This window comes from Ochotona princeps, chromosome 14, assembly GCF_030435755.1.
Source record: "Ochotona princeps isolate mOchPri1 chromosome 14, mOchPri1.hap1, whole genome shotgun sequence".
In the NCBI taxonomy this organism is placed as follows: Eukaryota; Metazoa; Chordata; class Mammalia; order Lagomorpha; family Ochotonidae; genus Ochotona; species Ochotona princeps.
This window is the reverse complement of record NC_080845.1, coordinates 1,925,249-1,950,578: the sequence shown is the minus strand read 5'-3', so window position 1 is coordinate 1,950,578 and position 25,330 is coordinate 1,925,249. Positions and strand designations below refer to the sequence as shown.

At 54.5% G+C, this 25,330-nt stretch overlaps 1 protein-coding gene across 1 annotated transcript in view; it reads right to left on the bottom strand.

Moving 5' to 3' along the window:
• DDX31 (DEAD-box helicase 31) overlaps window positions 1-25,330 on the bottom strand; it is a 64,291-nt gene that overhangs the window by 6,316 nt on the left and 32,645 nt on the right. The window contains exons 15-19 of the mRNA XM_058672220.1: window positions 23,857-23,907; window positions 21,514-21,653; window positions 16,634-16,715; window positions 10,748-10,859; window positions 5,581-5,746 (exon numbers count right to left, since the gene is read on the bottom strand). Of these exons, the coding sequence (XP_058528203.1) occupies window positions 5,581-5,746; window positions 10,748-10,859; window positions 16,634-16,715; window positions 21,514-21,653; window positions 23,857-23,907 (551 nt within the window). The remainder of the gene's footprint in view (window positions 1-5,580; window positions 5,747-10,747; window positions 10,860-16,633; window positions 16,716-21,513; window positions 21,654-23,856; window positions 23,908-25,330) is intronic.

Here is a 25,330-nt window from a genome sequence, read left to right as displayed (position 1 = left end):
CAGCAGTGGGCATTGCCCCTCTCCCCACAAAGCGGTCCTAAGGACAGACTGGCAGGTGTACCAGGAGCCACAAAGACCATGTGCCCACCAGACAGGGCTGGTTCCCAGAGTTCACTGGGCAGGCAGGCAAGGTTTCCTTCTCCAGGTCTCAGCAGGTGCCCCCCACCCCCATTGCTGCTCACCATCACCCCCCTAAAGGACCTCCTCTCAGAATCACAGGGCACCTTCAGTGCCAGGTAGCAAGGCAGAGGCTGGGAAACGAGCGAGCCAACGCTGGGCTGGGCTTCCTTCTGTACCACCACAAGGAGCAGGGAGGACAGACAGGAAACCGCCACCACAGGGCCGGTGGGCATCTAGGGCACCCCATCAGGCAAAGCTCTCTGCGGCAGGAGCGGGGAGGACCGGGCCAGGACACCATCAGCAGAGGCCAAAGGCCCAGCGGAGTCCCATCCATGCAGAACCTCATGAGGAGGTGTGCGGTTTGGTTTAATCACCAGCATCATGGGGTGTCCCTGAAAGGCTCTGTGCCAGGGCCAGATGGGCAAGGGAGTGGCACTCAGGCAGGCTCTGTGGTGGCTAGGGGAGACTGGGAAGGCAACGCTCCGTTCAGAAGGGGCTGAGGCAGCTGCTCCTCACTGCTCCCTGAGATAGGGCAGAGGCCGAGGGATAAAGGCACTGGACAGCAGGAGACGGACAACCTGGGTTGACCAGGGTGCAGCCAAGCCACACACACACGTAGCTCAGTGCAGCCGCCCATCTCACGACTGGCCGCTCTGTGTACACAGTGACAACCAGCCTGACGCAATTGAGAGCACCTTCATGGCGGGCAGGAGGCCAGGGCTGCAGTCAGCTAATTAAGGGATAGCAAGGGCTGAAAAGGCCATGCAACGCTGGCAGGCCAGTGGCTCCTCGCGAGGTGGGCCTCGCTGCACAGGAAGAGAGGCTGTGGGCTCTTCGGGCCAGTCCCAGAGGGTAGTTCTGTGGTTTTGAGGTTGGGTGTGCTAACAGTTGTCACTGCCACACTCCCTGCTCCTTCCCTCAGTTCCAGGGGCACCTACAAGGCTGATGGAAGACGGGGAAAGAGGTGCCACACGGGGCTCCCGCATGTGCCCTGTCAGATGCCCAGCTCATGCGCTCCTCATCCTGCCCATCCCCACAACTGCTCCGTGGCACCAGGACCCCCTGCTGTGGGGGTGGGGGCCCAGCTGCTCCTCAGTCCTGACTTGACCACTGGCAGGAGGTCAGCAGGGAGCACACGCAGGCAGCAGAGCCTCAGCTGGACCCAGCCTTGGCTGTGCGGCTATTTGCATCAGGGAGCCAGCAGTTGGAAGGTCTGTCTCTTCAGCCTCCATCGCAAACTAAGGGAACCTTAACAACCAGAAACAAGAGTGGGGGGAGGGCAGGGGCTGGCAACAGTGCCAGTGCCAAGAGAATGACACAGCAGAAGCCTGGAAGATGGAAAATGCCCAAGATGGGACCTAGCACATTCTAGGCTTCGTGTTCAGTGTGGAAGCGTACAGTGTGCGCCTCACCCAGGCAGGAGATGCCTGGCACGCCGCAGCTGCCCAAGGATGCACACAGGCTCTGAGACTTCCAGCGCGTTGTGCGCACAGTGGGTAGGGAAGGGCCTGCCGCGTGCTGCTCGGGGTACTCTGTCGAGAGGGCCCGCCTGCTGAATACAGCCCGATCTTGGCCACAGCCAGAAGCGAGGGGCCAGGGAGGTCCCGATGTTACTGCTTTACCGCACGTAAACTTGGAACTACTAGGTAATGCTTTAGCCAGGCTCGCTTGAGAACATCTACACTATTGACTATTGTTCTTCTAACAATAGCGGCCACTATTAATCTTAAAAGGGGGGAGTTGAGAATAGGGAAACCAGATAATTCACCCACTGACACAAAGACTCTCCAGTGATTCCAAGCTCCAGGAGTGGCATCAGACACACCCGAGGAGGCAGCTGGGGTAAAGACACTTTTGGGGGGGGCTACAGACACACCTGTGGAGGTGCAGTGCTGGGCTCGCCCAAAGCCCATACACAACAGGCTGGCTGGTGGGGTGCAGGTGGGCTCTCCACTCCTGCACCGCATTACGGGGGTCAGACAGCCGGGGGCAGCAGGCACCCTGTGGGCACAGCACACGCGCTGGCCTCTCCTGGCAGCCAGCGCTGCTCTCGAGCTGCCGCTAAGATGGAGGTGTGCGGAGACCATGCTGCCTGGGCTTCCTCGGAGACCCGTGTCTCACATGAGGAGACGCTGCCCTGTGACGAGCAGCGCTAAGGGACCATTCAATGTTTCACAAGAGCACCCGTTGTGTGTACCTGTGCATGGGGGTGTCTGGGGAGGCGTTTAGCGTTGCCTTTCGGAGCGGGGACGTGCTAGAGTTGGTAGACACCGATTACTGAGATCTCATTCAGGGACATTACTGATTTAGTTTTTCTGAAAAGGAGTTGAGTAAAGGAATAAAGAGAAGCCCTGTTGTCACTGCATGGAAATCCTGGCTGTTTCCCGCCTCGCCTGCCCTGAACTCCCTGTTTGGGTTGTCAGGGGGGCTGGCCTGGGGCAGCACAGGCGTGCCTATAGCATGCAGTTGCTCAGGCACTGCGCCCTGACCCGGCGTGCAGGGGCGTGTGGAGAGGTCAGCGCTGGTCCACAGGCGGGTCCGCACACTCCCTGCTCAGACGATCTCGGGCGGCCACAGCCCCGCACTTCGCGGGGTTTGAGGGATTTTTTTGCCCCATCCTCACACAGCAGCAGCGGGCGTCTGTCTGCCCGAGCCCTGCCCGGGGTGTGGAAAAGTCTGTCACGTTTCCTCTGCTGCTTCCCCAGCCACGATTATATGGTCCATGTGCAGACTGGCTGTGAAGTCATTCCCCTCCCCCCCAAAACCAAGTACCCACTGTACCCTCGAGTGCCCCGTCTGTGGTGCAGGGCGTGACAACGGGAAGGTGGTTGTAACAGAGTGGTGACTCGGCAAGAACAGAGAGCAGCATTGTGGTGTGTGGAGTAATCCTGTGACGCTGCTGTCACTCACCCTTGGGCTCCCGCTGCGCCAGCCAGACATCAAAGGCGCCCCAGACCATCCTACATGCTCTCCAACGGCAGAGCAGCCCATTCTTCCCTGAATAAAGCCTGCTAAGTCCCGGCTCACAGGGCTACAGTGGTCCTGGTGCCCATCTGCTAGCCAGGCTCAGCTGAGGTAGGAGGCGACACTTGCTCCCTCCCTAGCGACTTTCCGAGGCCAGGACAATACTGCAGCCAGTCCCCTCTTCCCCCCCAGCCCCGGCCTCTGCTCTGTTTCCAGTACCTGGGAAGGAGTTTGGATACCCTGGTTGGAAGGGCTGTGGTTTGGATGAGCACTCGGGAGTGAACCTTCCAGTCCACAGAGTACATCATCTGCTAAGAACAAAACACTAGGACTGCCCTGGCTCTGAGGAGAGGAATTGAGACAATGTGCTTCTCCACAGGGATCACTGGGCAGCTGTGGCCCCGTCGTCCCAGGGCTCAGCATGGCTGAGATAGCCACAGGACAGGGAGACTGCTGATGCGCACTGTGCTGCCTCTCAGTCCCGTGTCAGGCTGGCCAACATGTGCAGACACTGGCCAGCCAACTCCAGAGGCCGCTGAGCTCACAAACCCTGACCAGCACGCATGCCTGGGACCAAGGCAGGGGAAAAACTGGCTGGACTACAGCCTCGTTCGGGCCGAGCCAGGCACTGAAGCAGAACGGCACTTGGGCAGAGGGCTGCTGGCTGCCTTGTGGAGCTGCTGCAGTGCTGGGTGAGCACAAGTCCAAAGCATCACATCACAACTCGCAGGATGAGAGCCACACAGAGCCACGTCACAACCGTCACAACTCCCGGGATGAGAGCCACACAGGGCCACGTCACACCTGTCACAACTCCCAGGATGAGAGCTACACAGGGCCACGTCACACCCATCACAACTCCCAGGTCAGGAACCACACAGGGCCATGTCACACCCATCACAACTCCCAGGATGAGAGCCACACGGGGCCACATCACACCCATCACAACTCCCAGGATGAGAGCCACATGGGACCATTTCAAACCCATCACAACTCCCAGGATGAGAGCCACACGGGGCCACATCACACCCATCACAACTCCCAGGTCGGGAACCACACAGGGCCACGTCACACCCATCACAACTCCCGGGATGAGAGCCACACAGGGCCACGTCACACCCATCACAACTCCCGGGATGAGAGCTACACAGGGCCACGTCACACCCATCACAACTCCCAGGATGAGAGCCACACGGGGCCACGTCACACCCATCACAACTCCCAGGTCGGGAACCACACAGGGCCACGTCACACCCACCACAACTCCCAAGATGAGAGTCACACGGGGCTACGTCACACCCATCATGAGAGCCTAGTAGGGGCAAGTCCGTAGACTTTCCCCTGTGTGTCCCGGGTCTGGACTCCACTGTTTGTGGGAGCAGGCCGTATAGGCTTCCCTAGTTCCGATTTCCACAACAAGCTTGAGGATTACCAAGACAGGACTTATCTTCTGACCTTTTGGAGTTCTAGAATCTGGGGCTCTGAGCCAAGATCAGCAAAGATCACCAAGATCAAGATGAGCTGGCGTCTTCCATGCTCCCTGGGAGACGAGCCCCTCACACGGCAACAGCCAGCCCAGGTCTCCAGTCTTGCCATCACAGCTTGTGAAGCTCTTCCATGCACAGGGCTGTGGCTGCAGGAGCCTCTGTGCCCAGCACTGGTCCACTCCAAGCTGGCATGGCGACAGTTCCCACGGCTTAGTACCTGCGAAGGGCTGCACCTGCTGCTCCATGACACAGCATCTCTGGGGAGAGAAGTACTCACAAGATGCTCTCAGCTTCGGGAAGCTGGATGCGGAGCCAAGCCCTGCAGGCCACACCCCTTCCTTGGCCTCCGCTTTACCCTGGGCCCCCTGGCCAGCTCTGGGAAACACCCCTGGCTCCAGCCTGAGTGTGCAGCTGCAAGCAGGCCCTTAGCACTGAGCAGGGTGAGGTGTGGTGCCCAGGCTACCCTGGGAGTCCCCTGGTTACAGACTTGGACCTGAGCAACTCCTGAACCCGCAAGGACAGGGCTCACGACCACAGCCTTGGTACACAGCCCAGCTGCTTGCCATGGTCTAACTACCTGTAGCTCTGACTGTGCCAAGTTCCCCTGTTTCTCTAGTGAGGACGGTGCAGACAATTCAACAGCTTTGCCCTGCTGCTGTAATCCTTCCCATGAGACTTGCATCCGACTGGGGACACAGAGGATTTCTCAAGTTGAGCTACACAGCCGGGTAAGACTTGGAGTGCCTTGGCCTCCCAGCCCACCTCACCCACGCTCACACCGCTCTCCGCCCTCCAACTCAGCCACAGCATACCTCCAGCCGGCTCATCCACGCTCACACCACTCTCCGCCCTCCAACTCAGCCACAGCACACCTCCGGCCCACCTCACCCATGCTCACATCACTCTCCACCCTCCAACTCAGCCACAGCACACCTCCAGCCGGCTCACCCATGCTCACACCACTCTCCGCCCTCCAACTCAGCCACAGCACACCTCCAGCTCGCCTTACCTTTTCAGCATTGCTTTCTTCTTTCCAGCTGGGATGCTAAGGTTTTTTGGAGCATCTCTTAGCCCGAAGCTCTTGGCCACGTGTCCGAGGTGGAGGGATCGGACGTGGAAGATGTGCTTCAGCTCCCGGGGGTAGGTGGCGTAGGCGCGGATGAAGGATTGCAGAGCTGATGGGAGAGCAAGGGGACCTTGTCAGGACCGGGCTGTGCAAGGGCAAAAGCCGCCCACCCCCAGGGCCTGTCAGCCCCCATGCCTTACCAGAACGTGACCACAGACACAGCGACCCTAAATCTGAAACCCACCTAAACCCCTAACACTGCAGGCCACGATTATCACTCAACTAAACCTAGTGACACTGCTGAACTGATTCAAATACTGTGGCACTGCAGCTGGCACAAGCAGGCATCTGATAACTGTTGTATAAATGAATAGTGTGAGACTTGGAGAAAAACCAAGAAATGACCAAATTAGGACAGTATTTTCTTACCAACACAAGAAAATCATTAGACACACACATTTCAAAATTTTTTTCCTAATTAAAATTTTCTTTTTTAAAAGAGGGCTATTGATGTACACAAAGGTTAAAACCCCTGAAAAGCCCCAAAGGCCCTTGGGTAGGGTGCCCGGCTGCTTGCTCCCACCACAGCCTGCCCCCAGGCCACCAGCTGGCCAATCCAGAGGCAACCCACATGCCAGCTCTTCGCTGTCCAGGGCAATATACAGCTTCTGGAGCCCAGCCCTGGGCAGGGAGGAGACAGCCTGTGCGGGCAGGCAAGGCTCTGGCTCACCTAGTAGGCATCCTTTGCCAAGAGACTGTGCTGGAAGTAGTGCTTCCTTGACATGCAGTAGCAGGAAAACTGGGCATCTGCCCTCTTCCCCCTACCCCAGGAGGCCGAGTCTCCCAGCCTGGCTCACAGGTGCCTGCTGAGCCACTGGACGGGCAAGTTTGCCCACAGCTTAAACCTGAGAGCCCAGCGGCACCTGGAGAGCGGCGTTTAGGAACAGTAATAAAAAGTGTCATTTTAGCAGATCAGCTGCAGGAGGGATCCTGGGAATCCATCAAAGCTCTGTTTACTGAGCAAAGTGAGCTCCTTTTCCCAATCGATGAGCAATAATAACCGAGGCAGCTCCTCAGCACCCCTCTCTGAAATCGCTGCTCACTCCCCTTGTTAATAACCGAGGGTTTTCAAAGAAAATCTTTAACACTTCAAAGCTCCACACAGTCTGGAGGGCTCAGACCCCACCAGGGCTCCCAGACACACAGTCCCATAGCCCAGTCCCAGGAGGGCCACGCCCACAACGAGGACAGGAGGGCTCCGCCTCTACTCTGCTGCCCTGGCAGGTACTCTGGGCTGAAACACCACTTTGAACCCAAGTCCAGTCACTATCGCACACCTCAGAACCTCAGTGGCAGCCGAGCCACCGCACTGGTCACCTCCTATGTAGGGAGGGAGCAGGGAGTCTCGTCGGGTCACCTCCCTTCCTCCCCTTCTCCACCCCAGCCCTGGGAGCCAAGCACCGACAGGTCCCAGGAAAAGCAGGTGCCCAGCTTCACAGCTTCACAGGGGTAATGAGCTTGCCAAGAAATGGTAGCGACATCCTCCCCCAGGACAACTAGTCAGGCAGCTCCAGGCGATGCGTAATGGTCCTCAACTTCCTGTCCTCCAGGCTCTTGTCTCCCAGGACAGCTACGGCCGGTCAGCCTCACGGGTGCGCAATGACGCCGGGCTTGGATGACTGAGACCAGCAGGAAAATGTCAGCTACAGCAGGCCCAGAAGTGTATGGAAGGACAGGGCTATAAGGCAGCGGAAGTGAAGCAAGGAATTCTGGGGGTGCTGGACAACCCTACAAGCAATGAGGGCCGAGTATTCACCACTTCCCATTTCTGTGGCCTGTGACTGACGGGGCAAGAGTCAGGGGACATCTACTTGAAGACTCCCCACTGGACAGCTCATCTGCTGCTCCTCCTCCCTCACAGAGAGCGGCATCTCACACTAAGGAGAGGAGCGAGAGCCCCAGCGAGGGGCAGGCAGGCCTCGCTTGTGGCCCTCGGGCACGGGCACGGGGTCAGGACACACCAGCAGCTACAATCAGCCAGACGGCGGTGTGTCAGAGCAGCTGGCCAAGTGCTCAGCCGTCTTGTGCTGGCGCTGAGGGAAGGGTGACCTGTCACACTGGGGTGGCTTTTCTGGACTTGGAGACACATCCTGGCAAGCAGAGGCATACATTCTGCACGCGGAGGCCACCAGGGAGGCCCCAGGGCGGAAGAGGTTCAAACAGAAGAATGGGGCATTTGTAGGTTAAAACAAACAAACCATTTTCCAAATATGTTAACGCTATTTTTACAACTTGAATCCCTGGCTAAAAAACGTAAGAAACGAACAGGAAACTGACAACAATTAAGTGCTGGCTCTGAACAAGGCTGGATCAGAAAACGCAAAAGGAAAACAGACCCACACACACTCAGCCCACTATCCAACTGGGTGTCAGCAATATGGCAAAAGCCAGGCGCTTCATTAGTTATTCATGAGGTGGGCTGGAAATGACATTAAAGGGAAAGCAAGTCAGTAGTGGGAATTTGCATATGCAGATCAAGATGCAAAAGGCTGCATCAACTTATGGGTCCAGAGTTCCGTGCATCAGCCCTCAGAATCCTACCGGAGATGGGGACTCTCACCTGAAGGGTTTGACCCAGCACACTGGCAACCTGGGGTGGAACCCAACCAACAGACAGCCCCTCCACAGAACGTGAGTAGTTCAATGGTGACAAGAAAAACTCAAACCATCTTCTCAAGAATTACTGCATGCAACTTCTACTTTGATGGCCCAGGCACCTTAGAATAACTGTAGTGCAAAAGTTGGTGTGTGTCCCATATTGCAACTTCTTAAATATTAAAAAAAAAAAAAGATTTATTCATTTATTTAAAAGGCAAAGTTAAAAGACACAGAGAGAAAGATAAGGAGGGAAGGGGAAAGAGAGAGAGAGAGAGGGAGAGAGAGAGAGCATCTTTCTTCCTTTGGTTCACTCCCTAAATAGCTGCGCCAGGCAGGGAAGGGCCAGGCCGCACCAGGAGCTGCGCCAGGCAGGGAGGGGCCAGGCCGCACCAGGAGCTGCGCCAGGAGCTGCGCCAGGCAGGGAAGGGCGGCCGCACCAGGAGCTGCGCCAGGCAGGGAAGGGCGGCCGCACCAGGAGCTGCGCCAGGAGCTGCGCCAGGAGCTGCGCCAGGCAGGGAAGGGCCAGGCCGCACCAGGAGCTGCGCCAGGAGCTGCGCCAGGCAGGGAAGGGCCAGGCCGCACCAGGAGCTGCGCCAGGCAGGGAAGGGCCAGGCTTTACCAGGAGCTGCGCCAGGGCCTCCCACGCAGGTGCAGGGGCCATCCTGACTGCCAGCCCAGGAGCACGAGCAGGGAGCTGGACGGGCAGTACAGTCAGTATCAGACCAGGGGCCCTTGGGATGCTGACACTGCAGGTTCTGGCTTAATTCGCAGTGCCCCAGCCTTGTCCCACCTGGCAATTTTTGTATTAACTACTTTAACAGTACAACACCCAATGAAGTATGAGGGGTGGAGGTCTTCAAAAAGTTCAAGCAAAATGTGTACTATGAAAAAAACATACACTGGCTTCAATTATTTTTTGCATAAAAGCAAGCTTTGATTTTATTGTCATTATGTAAGGAACCCCTGAACTGAAACCCCCATGAACTGGGCCACAGCATCTACCTGATGCCAATTCCAGGGTGTTGGCAAGTCAGTCTGACAAGGCAGCCCAGCCTTCTCAGGAGGCGTGTTCTCAGGAGAGCACTCACAGGGCATTTGGGGAGACACCATGCGTGATGTCAGTAGAAAGGTCCAGAAGGATACACACTCCCCGGGCACCTCATGGTACCACCTGCAGTTGTGACTTGAGTTCTCAGGCAACAGCCAATGACTGCTTGTTATCAGGTGCCAGAGGTGGTAACACACTCTGAAATGTTGCTGTTCGCACTGTCCGCTTTCTGAGGTCCACAGCTGTCCCTAAAGTCCCCCACCATTCACCCCTGCCTGGCTAGGTGTGGCAGCCAGGCCACCTTCTCAACGATTGCAGCCACTTCCTGTCTCTGCTCACAGCCCTTCAACAGCTTCCAGGCCGTCTGTGCCTCTACCTCTGCCAGGCCTCTTCTCCTCCCAGTCAGAGCCTTCCTCCGGCTCTCCGGCACCAGGTGCTGCCCGAGCAGGGACAGTGCCCCCTGGACAGCCTGGCAGTTCCCAGGCTCACTCCACTGGCCTCCTTCAGAAATCCACTCTACCCACTCCTCCTCTTCTCCTTTGCCTGGCCCCATTTTTCCCAGGGCTTTTATCATTTTTATAGACCAATTCATTTATTATGGGTGCAGCGCTCATCGCTAGCCCAAGCCCACTGATAACAGGGCAGTATTGTCTGTTCTAATTGCTCACATATCCCAAGCACCTGGAACAGTGCTCAGTTCAGTCAGTTTTTGGGGAATGTTTCTATTTATGAAGAGAAGACAGGATGCGAGAGCACCTGTGTGTTGGTGGGCTGCTGGACACTCACCATGGACCAGGGCTCGTCAGCATCCATCGTGGGGGCTACGCCAGTGGGGAGCGCCACGGCTGAGGACAGCGCTGGCCATCGGCTCCCTGCTTAGGGTCCACGCTTAACGCCCAGTCTTCCCTGGGGCCCGTTTATCCTACTGAGGTCTGAATATTCAGTCCCCGACTGTGACGCACTTCCCAGGAATGGCGTGCTCGGGCTGTGTCTCTTGCTCAGCCCTGTGAGTTCTCATTTTCCCATGTACCCTCTAATAGAAACTGCTTAGGTCTGGTATTTCCAGTTCTCACCTTCATCTCTGATTTCCATCTCTTCAACTGTCTCTACTGTCCTGTCATCTCATATATCTGGTTTTCAAAGAAAGAGAAAAATACTTCCCCGAGATCCAAGATGTTGGGTCAAAGCTCCAGGCCTGACATAAGCCAAGATGAAGCCTCATTTGTGCAGAACATGGGGAAGGGTGAAATTAACATTTAATATCACTTTAAAGCCTTGCGCGCCCTCTTTCCAACCCTGCAGAGTTACGGAGGCTCTGCGGGTGCGCAGTGGCCCCTGGGTGGCCTCACCGGGGCCCGGGGTGAAGGTGAGGGTCAGTCCACAATCAGCGGAGAAGCGACTGACCTTTCTTTGCCCAGGAGACCCTCTCCTCGGAGGAGTGCACGTAATCTTCGAACACCGTCTGCAGGACTGTGGCGCGCGCGCGGACTTCCTGGGGGCCAACGGCATGGGACTCCTGGGAGGGTGGCAGAGGATCACAGGAGAGGCAGAGTCAGGAATAATGAAGCAGCTGATAATAGATTTAATAACAGTAAAACCACACAGCAACCACTCAGGGGCCACGGAGGGTAATCCTTTCAATATTACTAGGGAAAAAAGGGAGCTATAAAGATGTCAAAGTCAAGGTGAGGATGGCTGCGAGGGGCGCCCATCGGGGCCAGCTATTTATTTACGCATTTACTTGCTTTTCTTCCTGACCTCTTACCACTCCTGTTCAGAGGAAAAGACCATCAGAGGCAGTGTGGAATTGTGCAAGTCCAATTCGGGCACTTCAAATACCCCCGAGCAGAAGCTGCTCTCACAGAAACTGTGTCTCCATCGCAAACCCCCTCCCACCCCCTCCTCAGATTCATCAGCGGAACTGACTCCCTCCAACAGTGTCTGGGCAACCCCACTAAAATCCCGCCTGAAGAAGGGAGCCCCCTCCTTGAGGTTGAGAGCGTACATCCCGATTCCCTGGAGCAGCTTCAGATGCAGCCCTAACCACTGTGCTGTTTTCAGGAAACTTCAGCAAGCCACATTCAAAGACCGCCCTGGGTCCTGGGGGCACACAACGTTCATCAGGTGCGACAGACCCAGTGCAATGCTGCCCTTGTCTCGCACATGCCCTGGAACGCCAGCTCGGAGGGACGCCACTGAAGGTGGAAATGAGTTCCAAAAGAAGACTCTCCAACCTGCTGAGGCGAACGAGCCACATGACGCTGACCAGTTGAGTGGCGCACCGTGCCCCGGCCAGCCAGCGGTCAGGGTGGGCGCCAGCGCCTGAGCCTGGCAACCTCGTCCCCCGGGTCCCTTTTTTGCTTTGAGGCTGACAGGGAGAACAAAGGGGGAGAGGACAGAAACCCTCATTCTCTAGAGCGAAACTCATCTCCGTTTTAATAGAGACTTAACAAGCTGAAAATGTTTTCCATTTAGTCAAATCCCATCCCTGCTCCCTCTCTGGTGGATGACAGTCTGGCTGATTTCACAGTACATGGTCCCCCTAAGGGTTTTGTCTGCTAAAATGTCAGGAGAAAAGTCGCTCTGGAGCTGTGTTACCAAAGTGGACATTTGCTATTATCATTAACAACGATTTTTTTTTACCCTCTTAACTGATGTGAAACGCAAACTTTTTCGCTGGCCTCCTTTCGTTAAGCCACCTCAGCAGCGCAACTGTCACTGTCCTTGTGGGTTTTTTTTCCTTCTTTTTTTTTTAATATGAATGTGAAATTAGTGAGGATGCCCTTTCCCCTGGCGGACAGAATCCTCTGTTATTAAAAAGTAAAGCACTTTAATAATGAAAACTTTTTCCTCTTTTTCCTGTGTTTTAACTGTTTAAAATTAATGAGAAGGGCAGAATGGTTGTCAAAGCGATATTGAAAGCCGGGCAGCCAGGACTGAATAAGCACAAAATCCCTCCAGAGTGTTAAATAAACAGAGCTGCAGCCCTCTCCGAATCCCTCTGTTGGTTATTGTATACATTCTGTAACAGCTCTCAGAATAGATCTGAGAGCCAGGGAGGCAGAGAGGTTTCAGAATTCCAATAAAGGCCTCAAATTAAAGACAGCCTGGTGCGAATTCCAGGAGAAAATTAAAGAGACCTCAAGCTTAAGTGACAGGTGACTTGCTTCTGTGTCACAACTGTCAGGGGATTTAGTGATAATATGGCAATATATTACAAAGGGCTTTTCTTATTCCCCCCTTTAGGTTTCAAAATGAGGCATCTTTTCCTTCCAACTCCACCCCCCCCAAAAAAGAAAGCCCACCAAAAATTATACATATATAATGTGAGTGTATATACAAGCGAAATATGTTAGGAGAAAATGATAAAAACTAGGTTCACACGTTTGAAAAGATGAGGTCAGTTTCAGTAAAATAAAAGAAAAAGTTAATGGCAGGAGACAGAGCATACTTAGGAGAAAGCGTGGCCCATCCGCCCAGATTCCCCCCAGCACCTGGAAACACTTTATTTCACAATTGCCCCTCCTGAGGACGAGGAGGCGTTTTCTTGCTCCCTTCTGGGGAGAGAGCCTAAATTGAAACTGGAGACGGAGGGCAGGGCACGCGGCGGGCAGGGCACACGGCGGCATCTCTCGCACACAGGTAAAGGCTCGGATCAGGCACAAGGGTGGGTCAGGGTCAGCCCGGGGTGGGGGGCACACCAGCATGGAGCTCCTGCTCTCAGGATGGACACAGGGCTGCCTAATGAAGCCAACTGCTCACCAGTGGGCCAGGGAGAGTTCAGAAAACGCCCTCCTGATGGGTGAGCCCACCCAGCAGGGAGTGGGCAGGGGTTCTGATGGGTGGGATTGCAGCATCTTGCAGGGCCAGTGGGCAGCTGTCTTGCCAGGGCAAGTCTGCAGGCACATTGTACAGGACCAAGAAACCTGTGGGAAAAAGTGCAGGTTGTGTGTGCACTTGGACGCTGAAAGCCTCCCCTGGCTCAAGCCACGCAGGAGTCTCAGGTGATGACTGGGTGTGCACGTGTGTGGGTGTGCGCACACGCATGTGTGTGTACGCACATGGCAGCACAGGCCTGCCTTGATACTGCCAGCTTCCATGATATTTCTAAGCTAACTGACTGGATTTTGTTTTAATCCTTTTGTTGCCAAACTGAATTTTGCCTCCATGGTCCCCAGAACCTTCTGAGTGCTTCCCGGTACAGTTGGAAGATCAAATTTATTCTCTTTGTAGGTGGGTGAACATTCACACACTCAGACACAGCTATATATATTTTATATACCTAAATATGAAATATACATTTACAGATGCTTCATTCGCTTTCTTTCTGTTCACAGAAACCCAAAAACGTATGTGGCAAAGGGACAGTTAGGAGGGCCCGCAGTGAAGCCGGATGGAGAGGCGGCTTCGTGACGAGGTGTGCGTCTCTGCACACCCAAGGCCTCGCTGCTGAAGCCACATGCGTGCACCTGGCAGGCGTGTGACCTGGAGCCCTGCCCAAGCTGACAACACCACTCCACACTTATGGTGCTGGCTTTTTTTTTTTTTTAAAAGCACACAATAGAATTAAAAGTTGCATCCAGCCCAACTCTATACTTTTCACAGATGGCACACTTAAAATTACCTTCTCGGGAGGTACCCCTATTAATAATTGGTAATACAATCAACTGAGCTACGTTTTTCTTTTTTGTTTTGAAAGGCAGGTCTTCATCCACAAGACACTTGACCCCAGGGCTATGTGGGTGGCTTCCCCAGGTATCTGGTAAAGAGGGGTGACCATGACAGCCAGACCCCCAAACCTCAAACACATCACAGCGGCTCACATCACTCCTCCCAGGCAGGAGCGGTGGGCTGCATGGCCTGGAGGAGTTCAGAGTCCCCATCCCTGGCGCCAGGCCTGACCTGCAGAACACCTGCTACCTGATGCCACTGAGACCTCCTGGCAACCCCTAAGACAGACACTCTGGTTCGCCTTGTTTCACAGATGGGGAGACCAAGGCTCAGGAGGTGGTGGTCTGCCCAAGGTCACAGAGGCGCCGGCTATTGTGCCTGACGCTGACAGCCGAGAGCCGGCTCTAACCCAGGCCTGCTCAGCTCTGCGGGCTCAGGAAGTCTTCAAGCCTGGCCCCACGCCAGGGAGAGGGCTTAGGGAGAAGAACTGAGGCTGAAGGCCACAGAAGGGTAGATGTTAAAAAAAACTAAAATGAGTAAGGCTTGTTGCTCCAAGAGCAGAGGGAAGCCGAGCCAGTCTGTTCTTCCCTGGGGACACGTCCTCCAGCGGACGCGGGCCGGGGCTCCCACTGCCCGGGCTGTGTGCATGTACACAATGACCAGCTCCCTGGAGGGCAGTGATCTGTGCTCAGGGCTAAGAGCCGGTTCCAAAGCCAGTCCCAGAGACAGCAAACGTGACGTGAGGCCTGATCAGACGCCCGCTGCCTTGCTTTGCGGCTTCGCTGCTGCTTATGTCTGGGCAGGGACAGATGCCAGTGTTCCACTTGTTACAATGCAGCGAAAGGAAAGTCTGGGCTTGAAGTCTACACCTGCTCCTAATTTATGAAGCCACATGACAATAGGAATAGGATGACAGCAATAATAATTTTTGTGAAAACATCATTTGGTACTGTGTGTGTCTCAGGGCTGTTTGTAACGCCATCTCCTCATGGCAACAGTGTGATCACCTCAACTTTTCATGTGAAGAAGTGGGGGCCAGAACTTGCTTGAAATCCCACAGCTGGGGAGGCCAGGGAGCTGCCCCAGGCCACCTCCTCCCCACTCTGGCACTGCCCGTCCAGTCCCAGAGCCGCCCAGTGAAGTGTCTGGGCGCGCTGGAAACCTGAACCTGCAAGTGTTGTCAGCTCTCCGAGCACTAACTGGCAAAAGGGACGGACGGCTCACAGGCTGACGGGGCAGCAGGCTCTACACAAACTTGGTTTAAAATACCTTGATCAAATCTCCCATGGAATTTTTCTGTTCACAAGGTATAGTTTACTGACAAAAATTTCACCTCTAGGAAAATGGCTGACATGGCCTTTGGAAAAGAAGCTAGTTTCGTTCTCTTGGTTTAGGTAATACCAATGAAGTATGCTGGTACATAAAGAGATGTGCCTTGGGGTAGCAGCCATGCTGCTGGCACCCCACACAGAGGCCCCAGCTCCAAGCCCTGATTGGATTTCTGAGCCAGCTCCCTGCTAATGTGGACCCCGGGAGGCAGAAGATGGCCTGTGCAGGTGGGTGCACAGCCCCGACCTGTGGAGACCTGGCCAAGCCTCAGCTCCTGGCGTCATCCTGGCCCAGCCCCAGGCCGTGTGGGGAATGAGTTAGCTGATGGGATACCTTTGTCTCTCTGCCTTTCAAGAAAAATGAAAAACTAAAATTACAGAGAAAACAAAAGTCTACACGTCCTCAACAGACTCAACTGCTTTTAAAAGACCCACGCTCCGAAGTTAGGGCGGCAGAATTTCTGATCCCAGCCGGCTGCTGGGGACTCTCAGCCCGTGTCTCAGCTTCCTTGGCAGGGTTGCTGGGAGGACGGAACGGGCTGTGTGTCGGGAGCGCATGCTCCAGTGGCAGCTGTGCCAGCAGCTTCCCTGGGGACTCTGTGGGGTGAACCCAGCTGCCTGTCTTGGGGCCAAGGCCAGCACAGAGGTCCACCCTAAGACTTAAAGGAAACCCTGTAGATTCATCTATTTGGCACTGAGAGTTCTAGTCTGTTTCAGGCATAAGAAAACAAATATTTAAGAGCGTGTGAGTGTGTGCACGTGCGCACACACACACGGACTGAGCCATGGGCTAGCCTGGGGACTCAGAACAGCAGCAGGAAAGCATGTCTGGGGCTGCTTGCAACTGCTCAGAACCCCCAGATGGAGCTGCATGGATAACAGGACTTTTTCTTCCTAATGATGGCGACTCCCCTGCTCTGTGGACAGCAGGCGCACGTGAACAGTGGATGAACTACTCAGCACGTCTGCAAGGCAGCACAGAGAACTCCCGCTTTTCTTCCGTGCCCATCTGGAATGGATACCTGTGGGTGGCTGTCCTTGCCGCTGGTGAGGGCCCAGCACATCAAGCAGGCCTGGCCCCCCTTGTCGGGGCACCTGCTGCCGTCTGGCCCATTCACTGGATGAGACCAGCAAGCACATCCAGAAACGAAGAGGGAAGACACTCAGAACCTGGTCTCTTCTAACGTCCTCGGTCTTTACAAACACACATGTTGTTCAACAGCAGAAATAACCCAAGCCGAGACACGTACCGCGTCTGTCAGCAGCAAGCAGGATTCATCCTCAAACTCACCTGACTGCCCCATCGCCTTCCTCTGAAGCAATCGTCCCTGCCCAGAACAGACAAAATGTCTTCCAGCTTAACCTCATGAACACTGTAAAGGAAAGGGCACACAAAGGTAAGCACTTTGCTCTTCCAGAAACTCCCAAAATATCACTTCCTACAACTGGCCTGGCCTCATGCTAGTGGGACTAGGCAGCTGCAGCCTTCCCAGGCACACAGAAGGCAGACAGCACTGGGAAACTGTAGGGACAGTGGGCAGCGGCTCTGCACACGTCCTGCCCAAGGTTACACCAGGTGCCTTCCTGGGGACTGCGCCCTTATTTGTGCATGGAGCTTGAATAGTCACGTTGGGAGAATTGATGGGCCACCATGACTTGAACAGAACATGATGAAATAAAAAGTCTTCTTAAAGGTAAGAATAAAGGCAGCCAAAGTGCCCATGGCCAGGGCAGCTGCCAGGGCCACAGGGCCACCATTGCTTCCTACTCTCAACTGGAAGGTCTCCCCCCTCTTGACAAGATATCAAAGGGTGAGGGACAATCGAGCTACGTGCAGACAACTGGAGCCAGACAGGAGGGCTGGAACACCCATGCTGCACCATCCGGGTGTGAGCCTCCATCCCCCATCTGGGGCAGACACTTGTAGGCTGCGGCGGCAGCTGCTGGAGGGATGTTTCTTGGGAAGGAGTTTTGGGGGAGGAAAACACCATCAAAAGACAAATGACTGTGCTGTGTGTGCGTGGGATTTTTTTTTGGAAATCACAACACGAAGGGCACCTTCTTTGGTGGAACCCCCTCCAGAGGCGGCTCTGACAGACTGTGACCAACATGCCAGCTGACAGCTGAGAGCAGCCGCACCCCTGTGCCATTCAGGGGTAAGTGAAGCCTTTTCCCAGCCTGAGAGTCAATCTGAGAGGGCAGGGCAGGCCCTGGCAGGGGCAGGGGCAGGGGCAGGGGAGGCCGCCCAGGACTTTCCGGGAAGGTGTGGCAGATAACTGGAAACTGAGGAGAAAACAGAGCCAGGCCCTATCATCTTCACCTCTGTCCCTCACCTTCTCCACAAAAAGGGAGAAAGACAAATGCAAAGGGCTTGCAGGACATGGAGTCCAACCCGGAAGCTGCAAGAAGGGACTAACCCTGTCCACGCTCGGACACGGAACCTCAACCTGCCCACGCTCAGACACGGAACCTCAACTGCCCACGCTCAGACACGGAACCTCAACTGCCCACGCTCAGACATGGAACCTCAACTGCCCACGCTCAGACATGGAACCATGGAACCTCAACCTGTCCATGCTCAGACATGGGACTTCAACCTGTCCACGCTCGGCCACGGAACCGCAACCTCCCACACAGGGAGACCGGGCCTGCCCAGGCAGGGCAGCACTGACGCTCACAGCGTGGGCCTCTAGGAACATGTGTTGCGGGCCACACCTCCCAGGTGACCAGGAACAAAACGAGCATGAGTGATTTACAGTTTCAAAGGGCCTTATTCTCATCTCTAAGAACTCATGGCCTCCGAGGAAACAAGCAAAGCTACTATGATTATTTATGGTTCTATCACCTCACTTTGTTATGAAAAGAGAATAAATTCAGGGAACCGTCTTACGCCTGATCCAAGGAATTCATGCTTTGATAAAGCATTTACATTTAAATAAACCAGTGATGACTTTCATTAGGAACACACGAAAAGGGGAGGTGGGAAGAAGTCAAGAAGTTGGCAAATTCAAAGGAGTCCAGAGGAAACAGAGGTGAAGCTCCGAGCATTCACACGAGGTGGCCCTGGCCAGGGGGCACTCTCATGCCCAGGCTGCTTAATGAAACTATTGGGGTGGATTCCACAGTGCCCAGCTCAGTTGAAAGGCAGGTGAGCATGTATTGTGTCTTCCCGAACCTGTCCTGATTCCTATCCCAGAAACCTGTTGCCTGGCCCTCAGTTTCAGGCACAAAGCATACACATTTTCTTCTATGTCCTCCTCTTCTGCATTTAAGAACACGCCTTTGGGGCTGGCCCTGCGGCATACCAATTTAAGCTGCTGCCTGCAGTGTACCTGGGGAAGTTACAGAGGATGGCTCAGGTGCTTGAGTCCCTGTACACACACGGAGACCCTGTCAGAAGCTCTGGACCCCTGGCTTTGGCTCGGCACAGGTCCAGATGCTGCAGCCATTTGGGGAGTGAACCAGAGGATGGAAGATCTCTCTAACACTGCCTTTCAAATAAACAAATCAATCTTATAAAAGAGTATAACTTTTATGAGCCAAAATGTTCCAGTCTGCTGCTTCCCACTATATATTTTTGCAACTAGATCTTGTTAGATGAAAAAACAAACTTATTGAAAGCCATAACATCAAAGAAAGAGGGAGACACAGAGAGGAAGGAATTTTCCCTCCACTGGTTCACTCCCCAAACGGCCACAATAGCCAGGACTAGGCCAAGCCAAAGCCAGGAAGTCCATCCAGTCTCTCACTTGGGGCCATCGATCATTACCATCTTAGCAGGAGGCTGGATTGGAAGCAGAGCAGTCTGAACACGACTGGTTGCTCGTCCAAGTAGCGACTCAACCCTGATATGGCAGAACACTGGCCCTGATATTTTATTTATTTATTTTATATTAAGTCAAAGAAAGTTTGTACAGGTATCCGATATAAGTCTTTCCTCAAACTGGAACTGTCAGGGACAAAGCACGGCTAACACATAAGCACCCCGATTTCCTGTCTGGCTCATCTGTCCAGGCACAAGGCAGGCAGTGGTCCAGGGCTGTCCCCAAGCAAGGCGGAACTCACAGGGGATGCCCACCTGCTCACATGATATGGATTCCTACACAGCCCTGACGCTCAACCCGAAAGGCCCAAGTGTCCTCCCTCGGGCACTGTCCCTTCTGTCCTCTGCAGTCATCTCCCTTCGCATGTGGACACCGTCTCACAACCAACATGAATGTTCGCACGCTACTCTATGTGACAACTTCATCACAGGCCACTGTGCCTGCTGGGTCTCTGGCTCACTGATCTTTATCTGTGCTAATCACTGACTCCCTTTCAGTCTCCGGTTTATAGCTGAACCCTGGGTAACAATCAATCAGGGTACTTATTAACATGAAGCAGGGAGCGGTGTCCATCGACACCTCTGGTGTTAGACAATAGGATCACTCATTCTTTCTGGAGATCACAGCTGCTGATGCAAATGGGTGGAGAATGGGGCTGTGGGTCCAACCTGGAAACAGGAAGAGAAACAGGTGTGGAGTTGGGGGCAGCTGCTAAGGTGCAGCGCTACTCCATGTCTGCTATGCGGCTGCAACACCAGATTGCAAAATGCTTTCTGTAGTCCCATGTTTCTACCACACGCACAAAAACTACGCATGGAGCTGAGTTCCTAGCTTGAGCTCCCAGCCTGAGGAAGGGGTAATGGAGCAAGAGCCAAGCCCTAGTATTCCCTGGAGTGTACTTGCTGGGGAAGAGCAGAGGCTGTGGGTACAGGTGTGGGGGACTCGCAGCCCTGACACTTGGAAGGCCACAAAGACAGGTGCCAGCTAGCCGGCAGCCTTGGGGCCTTGAACCCCAGCTGGAGCAACACCTCCAGGTACAAAGTATCCAATGGGCCAATCTCCAGCAGCTTCCTTTGCAGGAACAGCTTCCTGCTGGCCAGTGCTGTCTGAGTAAGCCTCACTGCGTGAACACGCATGCTAACCCGCAGGTGGACACGTGGCCAGCTCCTGTAGGTGGGACTAAGCCTGCACCTGGTCCTACGGGCGCCCTGTACCAAGCCCGTCGAACACAAGAAGTGTACCAGTTCTGTAGGTCAGTGAAAAAAGATCTTAGTTTTATTTTACATTTTACTCAAAACACAGGGATGGGTGAGGAAAACCACAACAAATCAGGCCACTCCATCCCACAGCATGGCCGGGTGCTCAGTGGCATCCGAGCCGCCACAGCTGTTTCTGTGTGAGCCTGGTCCTGTGCCCTCCTACCTTGGGCAGACACACGCCTCTCCCCATGTGTCCCAAAGTATTTCTACTCATCATTGTGCTGGGTCTGAGCTGGAAAACTCCCTTCAAGTAGATCGGGGTCAAGAGCTGCATGCCTTCACATGCCCGCGATTAGGATCTGCTATTTCAGCAGCTACAGACTTGAAGGAAAACAAAACGAATCCATCTCCGTGGCCCAGGTAAATGGTTTCTGTGATGGTTCCCCCTGCGCCCAACTCTCTTGATGTCTGTGGGCCCAGGGCTAGAATCTGGGTGCCACCATCCAACTGTGTGACACATGAGGCTGCACCTGCAGTGTCCTGGCTGCCAATGGGCTGTGTGCCAACCACCTTGAAATATTTCCTCTATGTTTTATGTGTTGGGAGGAGGAGAACTGCATGTTGAGTAAAAAGCATAACTGATTTTTACAAGACAAGCCGGCTGAAGATACTAAACACTGGGACAACGGGGTGCGGCGCCAGCATCCCACCCGTGAGGGCTCCAGCTCCCTGCCAACATGCCCGGGAAGGCTGCGGAGGACGCCCTGGCTTTTTGGGGAGTAAACTATTGGACACAAGTCCTCTCCCTCCCTCCATCCCTCTTTCTGTAACTACCCTTCAAAGAAATAAAATTTTTTAAAAAAGAAGCTTTTTAAGACACACATGTTAGCTGCAAGAAGTACAAGCTGCTTGAGAAAGGTCTGAAGAAGCCGTGTGGGAGGGCCGGGCCAAGGAGGGGAAGCGGCCGCAGGAGACCTGGCAGTGCCGAGGGCACTGGGCTCTGGTTCTTGCCACTGGCTATTCTGGGGCTCATTTAGGGATCACAAGGGTTAATGGTTCATTGTCAGGAACAAAGCCCAACCACTGTACCAAGCGACAGAAAGTTAATTAGGTGAGATCAGCCAAACCTGCGCAGGTTTCTGACTCACTTGATTTTGTGAGAAGCCAAGGAGTTGACATATTCTGCCTCCGAAGGAGCCAAAATGAGCAGGCTGCTCCCGTGGCAGCCAATCCGGGCGGTTCTTCCGATGCGGTGGATGTATTCTGCAGGTGAAGACGGCGCGTTGTACTAAAAAGGGTAACACAAATGAAGGCGTTCACACATCAAGGGGCTGCCATTAATTGGAAGTGCAATGCCCCTCACCTGCCTCCAGGAAGCCCAAGAATTAAATCCTGGTGCTATGGTTACTCGAATACAATCACTAGAAGTCACTCAAGCCTGAATCTTCTGGCTTCATTGGAAGTAACAAGGTTCTGACACGCAAATGGGAACAGTGGCCAAGTTTCAGAAAAACGAGATGTCTTCTCGTCCCAATATCTCCGTTTTAATTTTACTTCTCCACAGGTCTCTTCATTTTCCTATTTGCATCTTCTCACTGAGGTGACTGCAAGGTGAACATGCAGGCAGGTGGGGGCGAGTGTCTCCAGGATGCCCACACGACCTTGGCCTACTTCTCTGGCACACTTAGCAGCAGCAGCAGTAGTGAGGAAATGGTGGCCCTGGATGGGGTGGGGGCCTGACTGCAGGTCCTGGGAGGCACAGCTCCCCTGCCCGCAACCAGGCAGGCTCCCTGCAGGCAGCTTGGTACAGTGGCTGCCCGGGCCACCTCACGTTATCTCCAGCAGTCACTGTCTGGCTGACCACTCGTCCCTGTTTCCCCCTTTGCTGCCACACGAGTCAAAGGTCAGAGGGCCAGTATGACAAAGGCTGCACTGATACCCAAAACTCATCAACACTGACCCCATAAGGTGGCCCCGAGATCAGCTTTGTCTGTGTGGCCTCCCATACCTAAGAACTACCTCTTCTCTCCACATGGCTCTGCAGCCTGCGGTGAGAGGATACCACCTCCAGTCCTGGGGTGTCAGACTTCCTAGTCAGAGGGAGGCATGCAATTCCACTCAGACATGAATAAGCACGGCAGAATCCCCTGGCCTCACACAGAAGGGCTTAAAAATACCATCATGGAGACTAACGAAAAGACAATACTAACCTACCAGGCTCTAATGCCAACACCTGTACCCTCTGGCAAAGTGTCTAAGGCTAGAACTGTGCGAGAGGTGCTGTGGAGCTGTGCATGAGGCTCTGTAGAGGTGTGCGTGAGGCCATATGGAGGTGTGCGTGAGACCATGTGGAGGTGTGCGTGAGGCCATATGGAGGTGTGCATGAGACCATGTGGAGGTGTGCGTGAGGCGCTGTGAAGGTGTGCGTGAGGCGCTGTGAAGGTGTGCGTGAGACCAGGTAGAGGTGTTCGTGAGGCGCTGTGGAGCTGTGCGTGAGGCTCTGTGGAGCTGTGCGTGAGGTGCTGTGGAGGTGTGCGTGAGGCGCTGTGGAGGTGTGCGTGAGGCGCTGTGGAGGTGTGCGTGAGCCGTTGTGGAGCTGTGCGTGAGGCGCTGTGGAGCTGTGTGTGAGGTGCTGTGGAGCTGTGCGTGAGACCAGGTAGAGGTGTGCGTGAGGCGCTGTGGAGCTGTGCGTGAGGTGCTGTGGAGCTGTGCATGAGGCGCTGTGAAGGTGTGCATGAGGCCCTGTGGAGGTGTGCATGAGACCAGGTAGAGGTGTGCGTGAGGCGCTGTGGAGCTGTGCATGAGACCAGGTAGAGGTGTGCGTGAGGCGCTGTGGAGCTGTGCGTGAGGCTCTGTGGAGCTGTGCGTGAGGTGCTGTGGAGCTGTGCGTGAGACCAGGTAGAGGTGTTCGTGAGGCGCTGTGGAGCTGTGCGTGAGACCAGGTAGAGGTGTGCGTGAGGCGCTGTGGAGCTGTGCGTGAGGTGCTGTGGAGCTGTGCGTGAGGCGCTGTGGAGGTGTACGTGAGACCAGGTAGAGGTGTGCGTGAGGCGCTGTGGAGCTGTGCATGAGACCAGGTAGAGGTGTGCGTGAGGCGCTGTGGAGGTGTACGTGAGGCACATGAGGCACTGTCAGAAACTTAACTGCTCCCTGCAGGCCAATGGGCACGGACCTGGCTGAGCCATCTCCTCTCATACACAGTGAGGCCTCCAGCGGCCGCATGATTCCCATTACTTTCACACCGTGGAAACTTGAGTTGGCGACATGAATCAGCCTGGGAGCTGGAGAGCCCCTGCCTCCTCCAGTCACTGTACTCCCACTGCCTTCTGCGGCAGTGCCACATGTCAGAACGGTGCAGGTAAGACTGGCTGCTGCCTGGTTACCAGGGCAACACCCAAGAGGGCAATAATCATTATTCTACTTAAAGCGACTGCATCAGCTCACGATCATATATTCCTGTCTCCAGTTCACACCGTTAACAACTAAAAAATTACCTGAACAATCCACGTGACCTGTGGGAGATCCAAGCCGCGAGCTGCAACATCCTTCAAAGAAGAGGAGAGAAGACAACTTTAGGAGTGAGTTTTCTGAACCTTTTGAGGGTCATGGAAACACTGGATCATCTAGTGCAAACTGAGTGCTCACTGCCCGTGCCAACACCTGCATGCACACAGGCTTACATATTCCCCCTCCAGATTCTGCATAGACCTTTAGGGGGCCCATGATGCACCAAGGTTCTTTTGAGGTTAAGAAATGCTCACATAGGGCCAAGTGGGTGACTTGGGCAGGTCATCCCGAGGCCGTCCTGGCCTCAGGCAGCCCCTGCCAGGGAGTGCTTCATCTGAGGACTTGTAGCATGCTTGCCTGATCTGTATTTTATCCACAAAGCCACTTGGCAGTGAACACGTTCATGGATTATCTGTAACTGTTAGCTATCAGCAACACTGGATACTGAGATGGCATGGAGGTTTGTGTAGGCTGTGCCATCCCTCAAGGTCTCGGGGGCCGATGGTAGCTGCCAAACATCCGCTGGGGATGTTGCTTGTTAGCTTCAGAGAGCAGGAAGGACCGAGTCGTCCCCTGCCCTTCTGAGAGCAGTGTCAGAAAGTAGGCCAGGGCTGCTCATCACTTCAAAGACTTAACCAGACAGCTGAACACTATAAAAGCAATGGGATTTATGTTTTCCTTTTCAACTAGTCCCTACCTGAAGAGTAAAAATTCTGCACACTACCCGCCGTCTCACCATTCAGGGGAGACAAGCAAACGGGAATCTCTTTACCTTCAGCAAGAAATCTGCACTCAGCATTCTTGTTCTGGTGCCACTGTCATAATGAGAACATCCCCGCTGCACTTAGGGAGCACTTACACGACAAGGTGCTGGACATCTTACCTGCATCATCTTGACAATGCCTCAAAACAACGCCCCATTGGACAGGGGCGGAAAGCAGGCTCGGCGAGGTTCTGTGGCTCACCCCAGGACATGAGGCTGACAAGTGGGGACTCCCCTCAGATGAGTCTACCTGTGCTTTCCCAGGGCCTTACGCATTCTACCATCAAGAAACGTGCCATGTCCCTCACACGCTCCAGGCAGCAATGCAAAGTGGTACAGGCCTAGGGCTGGGAGTTTGGAGCCAGGTGGTGAAATCCCACCCAGAAGTCTGCCCAGACATGCCAGCAAAGCAGTCAGCAACAGACCCGTGAGAGACTCCATCACAGCGCTGCCTGGGCCTACAACCTGGAGGGCACTCAGTGTCTGCTAGCCGGCAGAAAATGCTAGCTGGCAGGAGATGGAATGAAGACAGTACGGCCAAGCCCCACCTAGCTTACTGTCAGTGTTCTAATCAGAATAAAGATCTCTCTCTCTGTGGGGCCTGGTGTGCCGGTTCACTGGCTGACTCCTCCCCTTGAAAGCACCGGGATCCCATATAGGCACCAGTGCATGTCCTGGCTACTCCACTTCCCCATCCA